Source organism: Fukomys damarensis, unplaced genomic scaffold, assembly GCF_012274545.1.
Source record: "Fukomys damarensis isolate Sample0158 unplaced genomic scaffold, DMR_v1.0_HiC HiC_scaffold_38, whole genome shotgun sequence".
Classification (NCBI taxonomy): domain Eukaryota; kingdom Metazoa; phylum Chordata; class Mammalia; order Rodentia; family Bathyergidae; genus Fukomys; species Fukomys damarensis.
The window spans coordinates 47,624,190-47,641,524 of NW_022900950.1; the positions used below are offsets into that span (position 1 = coordinate 47,624,190).

General features: G+C 34.9%; 1 protein-coding gene across 3 annotated transcripts in view; it reads right to left on the bottom strand.

Annotated features, from left to right (window-relative positions):
* The window catches only part of Fndc3a (fibronectin type III domain containing 3A), a 149,916-nt gene that overhangs the window by 80,335 nt on the left and 52,246 nt on the right, over positions 1 to 17,335 (bottom strand). The window contains exon 1 of one of the 3 annotated variants that reach the window (XM_010636990.3): positions 10,800 to 10,869. The exons of the other annotated variants lie outside the window; for them this stretch is intronic. Coding sequence (XP_010635292.2) covers positions 10,800 to 10,854 — 55 coding nt within the window. The 5' untranslated portion in view covers positions 10,855 to 10,869. Of the gene's footprint in view, positions 1 to 10,799; positions 10,870 to 17,335 lie in introns of those variants that run through there. 3 annotated transcript variants of the gene reach the window in all.

Here is a 17,335-nt window from a genome sequence, read left to right on the forward strand (position 1 = left end):
AAACAATGTTCATACCATGCTGTACGTTCTCCTGAAAGAAACTAGGCCTATATTCTTAAAACATCTTTCCTTTTAGTTTATGTTCTCTGCAAAAGGAGAACAGAAAAGCCACAAGGAGATGAAAGCTTGAGGTATCTAGTAACAATTTGTTCTATCATCATTAATCTGACATAGACTAACATGAAAACATGCAAAGGACCCTTTTTCATACCCCCGGCACTTGCTTTAGTATTGAGAAAAAAAAAATGTAAAACAGAAAAATTATAGTGCTGGGGTGAGCTCAGTGTCAGTTTATCTAGCATGAAGGAGGTTCCAGAGTTCTATCCCTAGTGCAATCAATCAACCCATCAAATAAACAGATTGACCCATCCTAAAACTTTAATTATTTATTTTTAATGTTCACCATCTGTTATGGTTTAGATCTAAAATGACTCTGAGAGGTCTCATGTTTAGAGGCAGGGCTTTTGAAAGGTGACTGGATCATAATGGGGTGCTATACTTATGAAACTAATCCACTGATAAGAATATAGCTAAATGGTTTTTTTTTAGAGTGGGTCACAGGGTATATTCTTGTCCCTTGCTCCTCCTTTCTCTCTGCTTTCTAGCTGCCATGGAGTGAGCAGCTATCCATTATGCCCTTTTACTATGCTGCTTCTGCCTTAGAGCCAGACATAGACTGCGTCCACTGAAACTGTGAGCAAAATAAACTTTTCCTCCTTTAAATTCCATGTATTGAGTATTTTGTCCCAGCAACAGGAAAGCTAACATAGCTTCGGAAAGAAATATTTAAAAATTGCTGTGACAGTTGTCTTCAAGATTCTTTTTCAGGAATAATCTTTAAATTCAGATTTTCCATAGTAGAAAGCAAATATTTCATAGATGGTGAAAATACTACTGTAGCTTTTCACTGTGCGTTACTGTACTTTCATCAGAAGAAGACCAGACTGTAAGGCCTTATTTTTCCTCTATCATGATTTTAATATACTTTGATCATCTGCTGCACTTCCTATTATACTCTACTCATGCTAACCTTTTCAGGGATATCTATCAGGTAGCGCTGCTTTAAAATGGAAAAAATGTATATTAAAAACTCACTATGGATGGTATGCTAAAGACAGAAAAGGAAGGAAAAAAACTTCCACTAAAACAAAGAGGGGAATAGGGGTCTCACATCCCTTTTGTTCCCTTCAGGTTCAAATATTATCAGACTGGGAAGCAATGCCTTATCTATGTGGATTATTTATGATGAGATTAGGCAGAGAAAGATATGGGGACAGGGCTTTTTCTAAGTTCTTTGGTTTTGGCTATGAAATACTTTGGAGACATATGAAAGGTTTCACGCCTTCCTTTACAACCTAGTTCCCCAGCTATATGGTTTCTCTCCTAAAGGCAACTATTCATAGTTTCTTACAAATCCTTTCAGAGACAGTCTGTCAATATAAAAGCATTAAATGTGTATTCTTTAAAAAATACAGAATTGTTCTGTAACTTAATATATCTTAGAGATATTTCCCTATTGGTGCATGCAAAGATGCTTCAATCTTTTAGTAGCTGCATTATATTATGTAAAAATGTACAATGATTCTCCCATTAATAGACATTGAGGTTATTTTCAGTCTTTGGCTATTACAACAATGCTGCAACGACTATCACTGTACAAGTATCTTTTCACTTTAGTGTGTCTGGAGGAAAATTACTAGAATGGAATTGCTGTGTCAAAGACCTTACAGTCCATACCCACCCCACTCCATACCTGGAATTAAACTCAGGACCTTGTGCTTGCCAGGCAGGCAGGGTACCACTGAGCTACAACCCTGCCCTGAATTTATAGCCTTGATATATGACCAAATCCCCTCAGCATTTTCTTAATATATATATTATCAATACATCCTCATCAGTAACTACCACACTTTTTGATATGCAGCAATCTGATAGGTGAAACAATAACACACTGCAGTTCAGTTTTCATTTTCTTTTTTGTAAGGCTGAATATCCCTGTTAGAAGAGTCATTCATTTTTTTCTGATCTAATTTTCTTTCTATTTATTTTCTTGATCTGTCTGTTCCTACGCCTTCCCTATTTTTGTACTAGATTTTCAGGAACTCTTTATATGTTTAAAAAGGTAAATTTATTGCCAATACTTTTTTTTTGTCTTTTATCTTTCTTTATGTTGTTGTCCTTCTTTCCCTAGAATGATTACTTACACACACACACACACAAAACAACACACACATTTATTTTTGGATGCTAAGGTGGGTTAATGATGAGTATCAAAATAATAAAAGTTGGAAGCTAAAATGAGAATTTGTTCAAGGATCGGGTTCTATAAAATTTGGTTTCAAAATATGCGTCTAAAAAAGTTTCATGTTGAAAAGAGTTTGGAACATGCTGCAAACAACAACCACATTCTGAAAATTTATAATGAATATTAGCATATTAAAAGCATTTTTTGGTAAGGTCTATAGCAAATACATTTTTTTAATACTTCAACTGACTGCCCTTTCTGTTCCGGCAGTATCTATTAACATCCTACAGTAGCTGTTGTACTGTGCTCTAGTTCTAGTGAACTAGATAAAGAAGGCCTGCATACTTCCTTGTATGTAACCTTATGAGGTATGACTGAACTATATGGTGAATGTTAAATTCAAAAAAATTCACTGTAGTAAAAGAGACATTGCTATTAATTCTCCTTGAATTATGCCTCCTAACTTTGAATATTCCCCATCATTTTGTCACTTTCGTAGTGATTCTGGAATTCTCTTTTGTGTCTTTAGAAGGTATAATAAAAAATATGGTGAAAGCTGTTGCCAATTGTTATCCAATGCAAAGGTAGGGCCATAAAACCATTACATTTTCTCATCTACCTTATTAAAAAGATCTGGCACTGTGTGACTTCTGGCTCTTTCCTACAGTCAAAATGACTTTTGAATTTATTTGGGACATTTAGGCAGCCACTACTGCACAAGAAGATATGAAAAAGGACTTCTGGAACTGCTTCAAAAAATGGCAACAACAATGGGATAAGTGTATTTGAAATGAGGGGAAGTATTTTAAGAGTGGTTAATAGCAATGTGTCTTTTCTGATAATGAATTTTTAAAAAATTTAAATATTCACCAAGACTTAATAAACAAGTTGTCTTAGTTTGTCTGTCTGTCCAATCTGTCTTACAGTTGTTCTGTTTGATCTCAACAATTTTTTTTTGCCATTTTAGATTTTTAAAGTATCTGCCTATAACTTAAGTTGGTTTATACATAAATGTCCTTAAAGACCAGCTTTCACCTAGGTTGTTAGCAGGTTAAAATGATGCCAAGACTGATTTTAAAAAGGCAATGATATTGTTGTCTGTGTACAACAACTTGCGAATCTTTCATTTGTCAAGAACAATGTGTTAGGGCCAAGGATATAGCTCAGTGGCATAGTGCCTGCTTGGCAAGCACAAGGTCCTGACTTTGATCCCCAAAACAAACAAATAAACAAACAATAATGTGTTTTACAATCTGGTTCTCATAGGTCAACTAGAAATTTATTAAAATAATTAAATGGGTCCCTCAGGCTTAAGGAAACTGCTGGACAGGACTTCCCTTGGTAAATAAAGGAGGAGCCGCCTGGAAATATTTTGTTCCAGCCTTTGTTTACAGAGGAGATCCCAACAATTTCCAGTCTTATGGGAGACTCGCCCCAATAAGCACTGCTAAACATATTGTGATAAGTTTACACTGGTCATCATCAAAATGTTGTTTTCTGTGGATAACAGCATAAGGTTTTATTAAAAGATGCTCTCAATACAAAACTAAATTAAGGGATAATGATCTTCATATACCTGTGATACTCATTATTGCTAACTTCATGGAGTACTAAATGTATTCGTGCCTTCCAGGTATACAGGTCTTTTAAGGTAGTTTATGGTAATAACCTTTCTTTCTTTCTTTCTTTTTTTTTTTTTTTTTTTTTTTTTTTTTTTTTTTGTCTCCGGTATCTTCCTTTTTCTTGTGCTCCAGCTACTTCTGATAATAGGTATACATAAAGGGAGCATGAGATCACCAGTTACATAATAGTTTTTCATACAGTGTGTATTTATATGTGTCACTAAGGGATGCTCAGGCACCAAACAGTCCAAACAATATCACACACTAAAAATTAAGAGGCTGAACATTATAAACTTCTATGGTACATTTATAGGCTGATACATTCTCCTTAGATGGCATCCTATTAAAGAGTAATAATTTAGATGGGAGTTTTTATTTGTTATTTAATATCTTGTGATCAGATAGAGATGTTTGATTAAAAGGCTATTCTATCCTAAGATGGATATTTAAGTGTGTTGTGAAGATAATGTCATCATAATTGTCATGCTAAAATACTATGTGTGGCTCTTGATTTCAAGTTTTCTCTGTAAATATAATTGTTGTCTGTTAACATTCCACAGGGCTTTAACTACTAGAACAACCATGGTTGACAAGAAATAACAGTCCTCTAACTGTACTTTACATTTCAAAAGTGCTTGATGTCCAGAAAAAATTATAATAGTTAAGCTCACGGCTCCTACTGCACCACTGTCTCACTGATCTTTTGTGTATTCAACAACTAAAGTTTGGAGACGAGAACTAAAAAGGTAACTGGGCTAAGAGTACAGCCAATATTTTGGCTCCAGCCCTCCAGGATCAATGAGAACCCAGGACAGGAGGGAACATTTTCTACAGGACCCCATAACTTTGATGAGTAACCCAATCATTTCCTGAGCAGGGAGATTGCTGGACCCGAGAAGAGAAGAATCAACAAATGTACAGTGTGCCAAAGGAGGGTCAGCAAGAGGGAAAAGTCTCCCATGCTTACACTGAAAGCAACATGGTCAAGCAAGGCTGTGACCCATCCTAATGGCTCACACTGACAGAGCAGCTAAGAGGCTCTATGCATGGTTCCAAAGTAAGGGCTAAGGAGATTTAACTGACCTTAATAGACAGCTGGAGATAAATTTTGATTTACACAGGTCTCACTTTAACCTGGTCTTAAAAATCCAGTAGAAAGGTGTAACTGAAAGATATACAAAACCAAGACCACGGTAATAAGGCAAGATATAAAAAGGGGTTCTGAATCACTGATCCTTTCTAGTAGTTTTCAGCTACACTGATAGCTGACCACTGTTATGGGTCACTAAAAAAGCTATGGTAGAATCTATAAGAGTTCAACACGAGTTTTTAAAATTTCTTAGCTAAAACTGTCCTTCAAAACCACCAAAAACTAGAGAGACATATGACAAATATCAAACTTTTAGATAAAGGAGAAAAGAAGTCTAAGAGCCAGCAGGTTACAATCACTATTCCAGACCCTTAAGAACAGTTTCTAAACACGGCCCTTTCCTCAACCTGCCTTTCCATTGTAGTGCTCATGTTTTGATTATACTTGCTCTAATTTCTTGAAAATTTTGTTTATTCTTGTCTAGAGGCTGCCAAACTCTAAGTGATCATACAGATGGAACCAATGACAAATGTACTAGACTCCTTTTACCAGGATTCACCAGATTGACCTTGTAAAGAAAGTTCGTAACTACTAAACTACAACATGACTTCTACTTGAGGCCCATTAGATTAACTTTCTGGCAAGGACCCCTGACTGAGGACTCCCTTTCGTCATCCTTCCTCAGCTCAAACCAGTTAAGATAGAAACGATGGCACTTCAACCCTAACCAAAGTTAGGAATACCTATCAGAGGCAGGAATATTGTAGACAGCTAAGTTAGCTGGATATATTATAAGCAGTTAGACAGGGCCAGGCCCTCAAGGGAGTCAATACAGAAGACAACCGAAGGCCCATTTACTAAAGGCCAGGATTCAAAAAAGAGCAACTACTATACTCACATACTTCTCCTACAGATGAACATCATATTCTACATAGGTATCAGTCACCTTGGGTGTGGACCAAAACCTATCTCATTCCTTCCGGGAAATTCTTGTTCTTTCCATGTATACTTGCTATATGACTAGCTTCCCCATTTTATCGCCATTTAATCAATATTACCTAAGCGACTATACTTATTGTAATCTTATTGGTTGCTCAGAGTTTTGTTCCACCTAGTGATTTCCCATTGGATCAATATTACCTAAATGACTATACTTGTAATTTTATTAGTTGACTATGGTTTTGTCCCACCTTGTACCCAGCCTCACCTCATGGCTTTGCTCAATAAAACATCTCTTAAAAGTAGGGTGGGCAGGAAGTCCACTTTCTAGTTCTCTTTCTGTCTCTTTCAGACAGAAGCTATCTTTCTCTCAATAAATTCTTTCTACTCTCAAAAAAAAAAAAAAATCATCAAGCCAGGTAGTGCACACCTGTAGTCCCAACACCAGGGAGGTTGGGACTGGAGATCTCTCTCTCTCTCTCTCTCTCTCTCTCTCTCTCTGTGTGTGTGTGAGACAGGGTCTCACTGTGTAGTTCCCTAGGCTAGCCGTGAACTCACAGTATTCCTCCAGCCTTAGCCTCGAGTGCTGGAATTACAGCTACGTGCCACCACACCTGCTCAGACGTATCCTTCTTGTTCCTCAATTTCAATCTTCTTTTTCTTTGTACTCATTTTTTTCTTGAGCACATTAAAATATCATGGCTTCAAATTACATATTGAGAAATCTGTATTTCTATTTCAAGCCTTTCTTATGAACAACAGTAATAAAAGGAAAAGGTATTCTGAAACTAACCTGTTCAGAAATAAATTATCACCATCTTTTTCCTACTTAAACCTGATTCTTTCTTCTTCTGTATTCTATAACATATTAAAAGGCACTGTTATTTGTTTTTTCCAGAAAGGCTATGGAATTTGTAAATCATCTTTGTTTTATCTCACTCTCCACACTGAGACCTCTTATTGCTACTACTTTGGTTACCTCCCTGCTTAAAACTCTTCAGTGATTTCCTGTTACTTTCAACAAAAAATGTGAATCTTACTTTGAAAAATTAAAATTTAAAATATTTTGTTGCTAGATATTGAACCCAGGGCATCACTAAACATATCCTCTACCACTAAGCTATATCTCCAGCCCTATATGAAAACTCTAGCATAGAATATAGTCATTTGTAATATAGCCTGTATGTCCTTTTGTAGTCTATTCTCAGCCATTCCTCTATGAACTCTGATCTTCAATCTCTCTAATGATACCTTTTCAGTCTCTCAGCACCAACCTTTGCACATGCCATTCTTTCTGTCTTACAGATACCTATTTTTTTTTAAGCTCCTAGCTAACTTCTAATTCTTAGTCATCATCTTTCCTGAAGCACTTAGTGACTTCCCTATCCCAATCTGAGTGTTCCTATTTGGCCTCCCACATTTACCTGGGTACAAGTAGTTTCACTATAGCATTTTGTCATTACCCCCTCTTTTAGCTATAGGTTACTGGCCTATCTCCACTAGTAGGCTGTGAAGCAGAGCCTGAGACTTTCAAGTAGTTGTGAAGAATGAATTGTCCTTTAGGAAAGGAAAAGAGATTTTAATGCAGATTTTATCTTCAGAGTAAAGAGCATGCATTTAGTGATGGTGTTGTGGTAAGTGCCTGTGTGGGAAATTGGATACGAATAAGTGAAATTATAACATATTAAGACTAAAAATGTTAATAGTTTATCTGGTGTGAAAAACTATAATAGTATATAAGATCCTAATGATATAATTGACAATGTGAAATAGGAAGAAAAGGGCTAAAGGTGTTGGGAAAGGTAATAAGGGAAAAGAAAAAAATATGAGAAAATGAAAAAATGGAAATAAAGTGTTTGTAAATAGGGAAGGGAGGAGGGGGTGAAGGGAGGGCAGGGACAAGGGGAAAAAAATGAGAACCAAGACCTGTCATGTAAAGGTACAAGATCCCAATGATGAATGTAACTGTCTGTATACCTAAAATGTACTATTAAACTCAATGAGAGAAAAAAAAAAGACTACAAATGTTAAAATGTTAAAAAATGTTGAAATATGTATTTTACTATAATAACAATGGGATTTTTCCACAAATGTTTAAGGATTCATATGATAGAAAGAAACAGAAGGGGATACCAAAGACAGATAACTCTATTAAACTATAAAGGATGAAAACTATTGATTAAAATTTAACTTTTAAAATGAACAGACATCTTTAAGTAGTAATATCATATAAATTTTGGAATCAGAGGGTCCTATGTTAAAATTAGTACTTCATGGAGTCTAAAAACATGATAGCAGTTACTATAAGCCTACACTAAGGTAAATTTATCTATTTGTGTTCCAGTGACCTCATCACAAGGAGATTCTTCTACTGAAGTTATTGTCAGAGACTGGTTTTTATTTTTAATACAGAAGGTGATCTTTTTAGATATTCTTTTATAGGTTTAAAAAATACACATAAAACACAGAAGTAAGTTTGTAGTAAATATTGTTTCTTTCCCTTAGCATCAGTTCACAAGAATGGTTTCATCAAAGGGAAAAAAATTCAAAGTGCAGAGAGTATACATACAGGCTGATATTTATCGATACTTTTCGAGGTCAATAAAATCCTGTGTCTAAAGACTCTTTACCTTGGGTTTTGTTGTTGTTTTTGTTTAACTGCTCTTCTCAGTTATCAGAATTTTTCAACTACTTCCATATTGTAATTCTAAATTTAGAAATTTCTTTTTTTCCTACTCCCCTGATTTTTAGAAAATTAAAAGACTATTATATACTTAAAAGTTTGTGATGTTTCTTCTTTTTTAGTTTTTACTAGTTAAAAATCTTACAGCAAAAGCAGCAAATCAACATGAAAAAAATATTCAGCATCACTGGTCATTTGAGAGATGCAGATGAAAACAACACTAAGATTCCATCTCACCCCAGAGAGAATGGCTGCTGTCAAGAAATCAACCAATAACAAATGTTGTGGGGTTGTGGGGAGAAAGGAACCCTTTTAATTGTTGGTGGGAGTGAAGACTGGTGCAACCATTGAGGAAATCAATATGGAGATACCTCAAAAAACTAGGATTAGAGGTCCATTTAACCCAGCTATTCCTCCATTGGGTATCTTCCCAAAAGAATTAAAAGGATCATACCACAGTGACATATGCTCACCCATGTTTATAGCAGCACAGTTTGTAATAACTAAAATTTGGAAACAGCCCAATTGCCCACCAAGAGGAGACTGGATAAAGAAGATGTGGTTCGTATGTGTGTGTGTGTGTGTGTGTGTGTGTGTGTGTGTCTGTGTGTGTGTGTTTTAATAAAATGCAGTACTACTCAGCCATAAGGAATGAGAAACTAAAGAGATTTATAGCTAAGCAGATGCACATTGAGGCCATACTCTTTAAGTGAAATTAATAAGTCATACATGTGTAAATACTGAATAGTTTCTCTGTTGTGAAAAACTAAAAGTGTAAATAAGAATCAAAATGTATAATTGATATTGTGTAATAGGAAGAAAAGGTCTAAAAAAGTAGAGGAAGAGGGGTAGGGGAAAGGTAAAAAGGGAAAAGGAAAAATACATGAAAAGTAAAAACACAGAAACAATGTCTTTGTAAACAGAGAAGGGTGGAGGGAATGAAGGGAGGGCTGGGGAATGGGGAAAAATAAGAACCAAGATAAGTCTTGTAAAGGTGTAATATTCCAATGATGAATGTAACTGTACTGTATACCTAAAATGTACCAATAAACTTAATAAAGATTTAAAAAAAATCTACTTATCTGTACCAGAAGTGCTGTGTGAACTTCTGAATGAACCCTGGACCTCAATTTTAAAGGAAAAATAATCTAAACATTTTACAAAAAGACAATAAAATTAGACAATTTAAAAGTTCAAAGATCATTATATGATTTATGTAATTCATGTCAAAATTGATTTTATAGAAAGTATAATGAAAGAATCTGCAATCATATCATACATTTAAAGGAAATATATCCAAATTATTTTCTATACATCTGTATTTATTAAAGATGATTTAAAAATCTCATAAAGAGTTAATTCTGTTGATATCTTTTATTTTTTTCTTTGTGTGCTGGGGATCAAATTCAGAGCATCACACATGATAGAGGCAAATGTTCTGTCTCTGAACTATACCCCTGTCCTTTGTTGACATCCTTTAATAATGTATAATAAAATAAGCAATTAAATAGAAACGCTTAACAAAACTTTTAATCTTCCATTTTTGAGAGGAAAAATTAAGAGGTCTGGAAACATCCTGTAAGTGTCCTTCAAGAGGTATGAGCTACCCGCAAACTTAGTTTGGCTGCTTCTGCTCTAACCTTCTATGGCTCCCCTTACTGTGCTTTATCAATCACAGCACACTTTTTTTTTTTTGGTATCGGTGATCAAACCTGGGACCTTGAGCTTGCAAGGCAGGCAGCAGCATTACTGAGCTAAATCCCCAGCCCCACAGCACTTCTCATTTCATTGACTCCTTAAATTTTATGTCTTCCTGAGGAGATTATAAACCACTGGGGCAGGGATAGAGTCTATGTTGCTCATCACAGTGTTCTGAAATAGTGATTGCACAAAATAGTATTTTAATTAAATAAAAGAACGGATTTAAAAAGCAACCTCCAAGCAATATTTGAATCTTGATTTGGCAATTTATTCAACTCAGTCTTATGTAAATCTATAACCACAGTAAAATACAATCAGTATTGATACTTATAATTATTGAAGGCCCTATATAACTTTGAATTATTTTCAATATATTCTGGTTATCACGGCTAAATTTAAATATTATTTTGTATATATTATGGGTAAAATGAGTTAGAAAAAGGGCTGTCTAGGTTTCAGTTAATCAGAAAGATACTTTGTGATACCCTATGCATAGGTTTATTACTATATTAAACAAACCTTTCTGTTTTGTACAGCACAGGACCTTGGCCTCATTTTCTAAGCACTTCCTCATCTGTCTCTCATATTTCTAGCTTCACTTCTGGAAATCTCCTTCTCCAGATATTTCAGTCTTAGTAGATGCCCTAGAACAGTGATGGTGAACCTTTTAGAGATATAAATAGTCTGCTACAGCATGCATGCCATAGGCCACACCAGCCTTAGAATATTTCTTGCAGAGATCCCATTCATATCTTTGCTCATGTTACTCTTTCTTACAAAAAACACTCAGAAGCATGCACATATGAACATAGACGTGAGTGTGCGCACGTGTGAGCATGCACACACACACACACACACACACACAAAACAAGCCTTCCTAATCTTTCTAATCCTTCAAAACCCCATACTATTCATATCTATTTTCAGAATGTTTTTGACCACTCCTATGATAAAAAATGGTCCTTGATTTCCTGTGGTATACACAGTTTGGCTTTTACACTGAATGTGGCATACATTATTTAACATATGCACTGCAAAGCCATACTATATACTAGAAACTATAGTGTTTTATTTTTACAGGGCTGAAACCAATTAACTCTAAACTAAAAACTCTACTCACAAATTCATCTCTGAACCCCAACATTACTTGGTTAACTAAGCTATAGCCAGTAAGAATGTGAGAGGAATGATCTAGGTACTCTCCAGAGTGTCTTTGTAAAGAAAAATGGTGCATAGATCTCTTTATTCTTTTGATCTTTTCTATTTTGTATGGGAAATATGTTAGTTACTTTTCTCTTGTTGCTGAGAAAAAAATACTTGACACCCAAAGTTAAAGGGGGAAAGGTTTATCTGGTTTACAGTTCATAGAGGTTTCAGTCCCCTAATTGTCTGGCTCCAAGGCAGAATGGCACTGCAGACAGGCCATCCAGAGGAGAAACACTTCATGGTGCCCAAAAGCAATAAGGGGCTTTAACGGCATCTTTCTGCCCTTTTTATCCTATCCAGACTAGAGCAGTGCCAAACCAATAACTCACATGTAGTGATTTGGTAATTACAGGCCCTTAATTCCAGCATCACACATTCAAGTTTCAGTCACCTCAGAAAAAAGACTACATGAGGCTTGGGGTAGGGGGCCATCTAGACACAAGCCACAACAGGAAATGGACATGGTAGTATGCCATCTTCAATTATGCAGAAGAGGGTAATCTCCTAGGTGTGGCAGACCAAGATAGAAGCAAACTGGTCATTTGTATGACCTATGAAACAGAGAAGCTACACAAGCATGAATGCCTACCTTTGAACTATAATGTGTGTGAGGAAAAGTTCATGTTATTTTAGTTTTCTATTGTTATATAACAATTACCACAAACTTAGTGGCTACAGAAAAAAACCCCTTCATTAGTTAACAGTTCTGTAGTTCAGAATTCTGGTCTGGTTGGTTTCTCTGGTCAAGGTCTTACAAAGCACAAATTAAAGTGTCAGGCTGGGGTCTCATCTGGAGGTTGGAAGCTTGTTCCAATTTCATGTGGTTGTGTAAGTATTCAGTTTTGTAACTGTAGGACTGAGGCCATTTCCTTGCTATCGGTTAGCTATGGGCCACAGTCAGCTCCTAGAGTCCCAACAATAGATGAAACCAGCAAGAAAATTTTCACCTGTTGCAATACCTCTTGTGCCTCAAATCTTTTTTTCTCCCAGCAAAGCCCTGAATAAAGAATAAAGGATTATTTGATAGGGGAGGTTTACTCTAGACAATATCTCCTAAAAGCCAACTGTATCATGTAATGTAGCCCAAATATATAGTAAAATTCATTATATTCATACAAATATGAAATTCATAATATTCATATTCACAGTCTTGAAGATGATGTAGTGTACAACAGGGTACATAATCTCGGGGACCACCTTAGAATTCTACCTACCACAGTACTTAAGCTCTGGTGTCTGGTTTCTGTCACTTACCTTTCTTTCTTAAGTAAAAATGGAAAAAGCTTTATTAAAATTTTTTTAAACTGTGCTAAATATATATAAAATTTAACATTTTAAAGTGAACAGTTCAGTATTAAGTACATTTACACTGTTGTGTAATCATCATTACCCATCTCCAGAACTAAAACTGATCCATTATATAGAAACACCTCATTCATCCTTTCTGCCAACTCTTACCAATGGGGGCAAAAAGAGCTGCCAGTGTGGCAGGACAAAAGAACAAAATATATAAACTATAAAAGGAAAGTTAACAAAATCATGCTTCAAAAAGGAAGGAATAATATACTAGGTCAAATAATATTTCTTCTATAGAAATTACAGAAGATTTGCAAATTTAATTATTCAGAACATAACAACTAATTGTACATAAAAATAACTACATGGTTAGCAATTTAATTAAAAAATCAAATCAAAAATACTTTATCATTCTTTTTACTTAAAGTTATTTTTACAACTTCTTGGTTTTACATATTCAAAAGGCAACTTTTAAAATCAAAATGGAGAAATCTTCCTTGACATGGAGTTCCTAAAATAGAAGTTTCCTAAGTTCCTTAGTATAAATTCCCCTTCAAAAGGACAATTTCTAGCTGGGCGTGGTGGCACATGCCTGTAATCCCAACACTTGGGAGGCTGAGGCAGGAGGATTGCTGTGAGTTCGAGACCAGCCTGGGCTACATAGTGATTTCCAGGTCAGTTTCAACTACATAGTGAGACCCTGTCTCAAAATACAAAACAAAACAAAACAAAAAGCCAAAAAAAAAAAGAAAAAAAAGGGACAATTTCTAGCTCACTTTTTTTCACTTTAAAATTCATTTTTCTTTTTTTTTGCCTTTAAAATGATCTAATCGTTCCACTTTTTTTCATTCTAAGTCAGTCTATTTCCTATCTTTGTTTCCTACTTGCTATCTAACCTTTAGTAAGTGGCTTCATTCTTAAAAGGGAAATTAGGGTCATGAGAAAAGGAGAGAGTTATATTTCACACTCATATTTCTGCCTAATTAATAAAATAGCACTTTTAACAAAAGAATGATTATGAAAAATAAAACAAAACAAAAATATTTTTGTGAGGCCAGTTCAGAAAAAGGCTTACTCCCTGGTGTATCCATTTCAGTCACTTACTGATGTAAACAGTGTTAGTATGCAAGAATTTAAAAACATTTATTAAAAAGCTAAGATAAGCTCTTTAATATTCATACTTTTGGATCTTAATTTCCTTTTGCCATTACTAATTAAAAATATTTAAATTGAGATATTCTGATTTATTTCAGTTTAGATTTTCTACTTCCAAGAGGAAAAACCTTTTATAGTAATATTTTAATTCTAAACATAAAGAATTGATGAAGACAGGCAAATTGCATTTATCTGTATTTTCTTTTTTAACATAAATGCTCCAAGTTTCTTTTAACTAAGTAAGTCATATGTAACCGTTTCTCTTGGAAAGTAACAGTCAACAGCTTACAAGGACAACCTGAGACTATTACTGAATGTGCCCAGAATGAGTCATAATTACTTTAAACGGAAATGGGCTGAATTATGAATGGATGATCTGTTATGATTCATTTTCACAAACAGACTCATTAAAGTTTTAAAACTATTTTGAGCCACTCTAATGAAATTTTCATCTATGAAGGGGAACTTTAAAGGGCAAAATTTTAAATAGTGTGATTTTTACCAATTTGAAAAGTTACCTAAATTTTGAGGCACTTTCTAAGAGCAGTTAAGATTTTCCAAGAAATGTATACAGGATACAACTTCACTGCTTATTCTTCTAATTATAAAAGTTAATAATGCCTACTCATGTAGGAATGAGAATTTATCACATACTGTTTTAAGCAGTGTAATTTCAGTAGAACTTAAAATTTTTCATTTAGATAGATTTATTGTAATGTAAAGTCAGTGGACAAAAAGACAGTGGTTTTGTAAAAAATTCTTCAGAATACTGATCTCTGTTATTAAATTTAAGATATGGTATAATCAGCAGTTATATATTCATTTATGTTACATATTCATATATAACAATTTGAGGGCTGGTGGGAACCTAGAATCTAATTTGTACCAGCCCATCCTCATTTCAAATAAGTGCAAAACAATGGCCAGAATTTAAGTAATCTATCCAAGGCCATATAATTATAGGATTTTATGAAGAACCTTAAAAGGCATCAAGTTCAACCATTCATGCAAAAGAAATTAAACATCCTCTATAACAGTATCAAGTGAAGAAGCAGTGTAAGCATTAATACTTTCAAAGATGGACGGGGAACTCACCACTCTTAACTCTCCTTGATAGCTCTGTTATTGCAAAGTTTATCCTCACACTGAACTAAAATTTGTTTTTCCTCTACAATTTCCACTTGTTGGTTCTAGAACACAGGTCAGTCAACTTACTCCCAGATTTACGTTTTTAACAACACACCATTAATTCATTCACATATTCTGTGATTTCTTTAAAGGTATGCACTTAGGAAGAAAGATTACATTTATATTTTTAGGCTTCTAGTTACAGTAACTGCAGCAAAAAGTTTTGACTACTTTATATAATAGATACTTAATTACTGATACATTTCAGAGGTATATTTCACATTGAAGCCCTGTTATCCCTAACAAGAGTCAGGGGACTGAAGTGTCTTAGGGGTTGATGCCTAGTGATCTACAAGGAGTCCTACTTGCATAACTCTCCATTTCTCTCCTTTCCCTTACAAAAACATCCTGGGAGAAAAGGGCTTCAGTTAGGTCTTCTGGGCCTCAGGACTCAGAATAGAACACAGCAGACGGCTAAGACCAGAAATTCCAACTTCTGCAGGAGAAAGAACTCACTCTGATGGAAGAGTTGAGATTAATGGGCCACAGGGCTTAGAAGCATTTAACAAAATATTGTTTTACAAACCCAAATGGCTTCTTGTAGAGGACTTCCTAAAAAATGCTCTTCAAAGGACAATGTAATTCAAAAGAATTAACTAATTGTGGGGAGGAAAAATGGCTAAGTGGTTACACTAATGATCCTAGAATATACACAGAGAGAGAAATAGGACAAACCTTCCCTTCCCTTTCTTTTTCTCCTTCCCTCCCCTCCCTTCCTCTGCCAAACTAAGGTAATGACAGGGTAAGTCAGGATCTGGTAAAGAAGAGACAGGTGAGAGCAAAACACACTGATGAATAGCAATAGCAGTGAAAAGAAGGAAATTTCAAACAGACAGGTTGACAATAATTGCCACAGGAACAAGAGTGCTGGTTACTTCTTGAATAAGGGGACAACAGAAGAATGGTCAAAAGTTCCCACTTGGCAAAGCAGAAAGCCATATAACAGCAACAATGATGAGAACACATCAATTAGTGTTGAGAAGCAGATGTGAGCTGCTTGGAACTCAAAGGGGAAGGCTACAGGGCTTAAAGGTGGAGCTTAATGTCATTCTCACTTGAGTGGGTGAAAGGGCTCACAATCAACATACTCTGGGACTGTTAATTATGTTCTTGGATTCTCTAAGTAGAATGATATTCGAGAAAACAAAGGTGATACCTCCCAACACACATGATTTCACCTTGACATGTTTTCCATATGTAAGAGTCAAATAATAATAAGCAGAAATCCAGGATCTTTGGTTAAATGGTTAACATCTAAGTGATATCTATAGCACATTACTTATGTATTTAAATTAATTATGGAAACCAGGTTTTCATAACTGTACAATCTTAACTAGTACTCATACTTAAGACTTCAAGGCACTAAACGATCCTTAAGTATAAAAGTCTGTTTCTGGTAGATGGTTGTTGGCAAGGTAAACAAACACACCAATATACCTAAAATATTTTAGCAGTTCATTTTAACTTATCAACAGAATGCCTGCTAACCAAAAGGTGTTATTTATTTATTTATTTGTTTGTTTATTTATTTATTGGTACCAGGGATTGAACTCGGAACCTTGTGCTTGCCAGGTAGGCGGCAGAACCACTGAACTAAATCTCCAGCCTAAAGGTGTTATTTTAGTACACAACCTGAGATGAAAAGAGACAATTTCTATTGTTAAGGAAATAAAATGAAAAGTATTATTTTGTGAACACTTTAGTTAAATAGGTTTTATGTACCAAGATAAAGATAGCATAATTGTTCCAGACCCTAGAAATTTTGTGGGAGTTTCTTTCCCCAAGTGTTTATTTCATTAGTAATTGGTGTTAGTAAATTAATTAGCTGCATTCTGTTTATAGGTCTATTTTGAGCCACTATTCACTAGCTCAATTATTTTATGAAATGACTGGCACAGGTATACTTACTAAATTTAAGACTCTCATACAAAATTTTCATTTCCAAAATTAACTAAAGAGATCTCCGTTTAATTTATAGATTACTCAGAAATCAAAGAATTGTTTTTTTTTTTGTTTTGTTTGAACTGTTTTTTTTTTTTGTTTTGTTTTGTTTTGTTTTTTGTTTTTTGAGACAGGGTCTCACTATGTAGTTGAGACTGACCTGGAACTCACTATGTAGCCCAGGCTGATCTCAAATTCACAGCGATTCTCCTGCCTCAGCCTCTCAAATGTGCATGCCTGCAATCCCAGCACTCAGGAGGCTGTCTCAA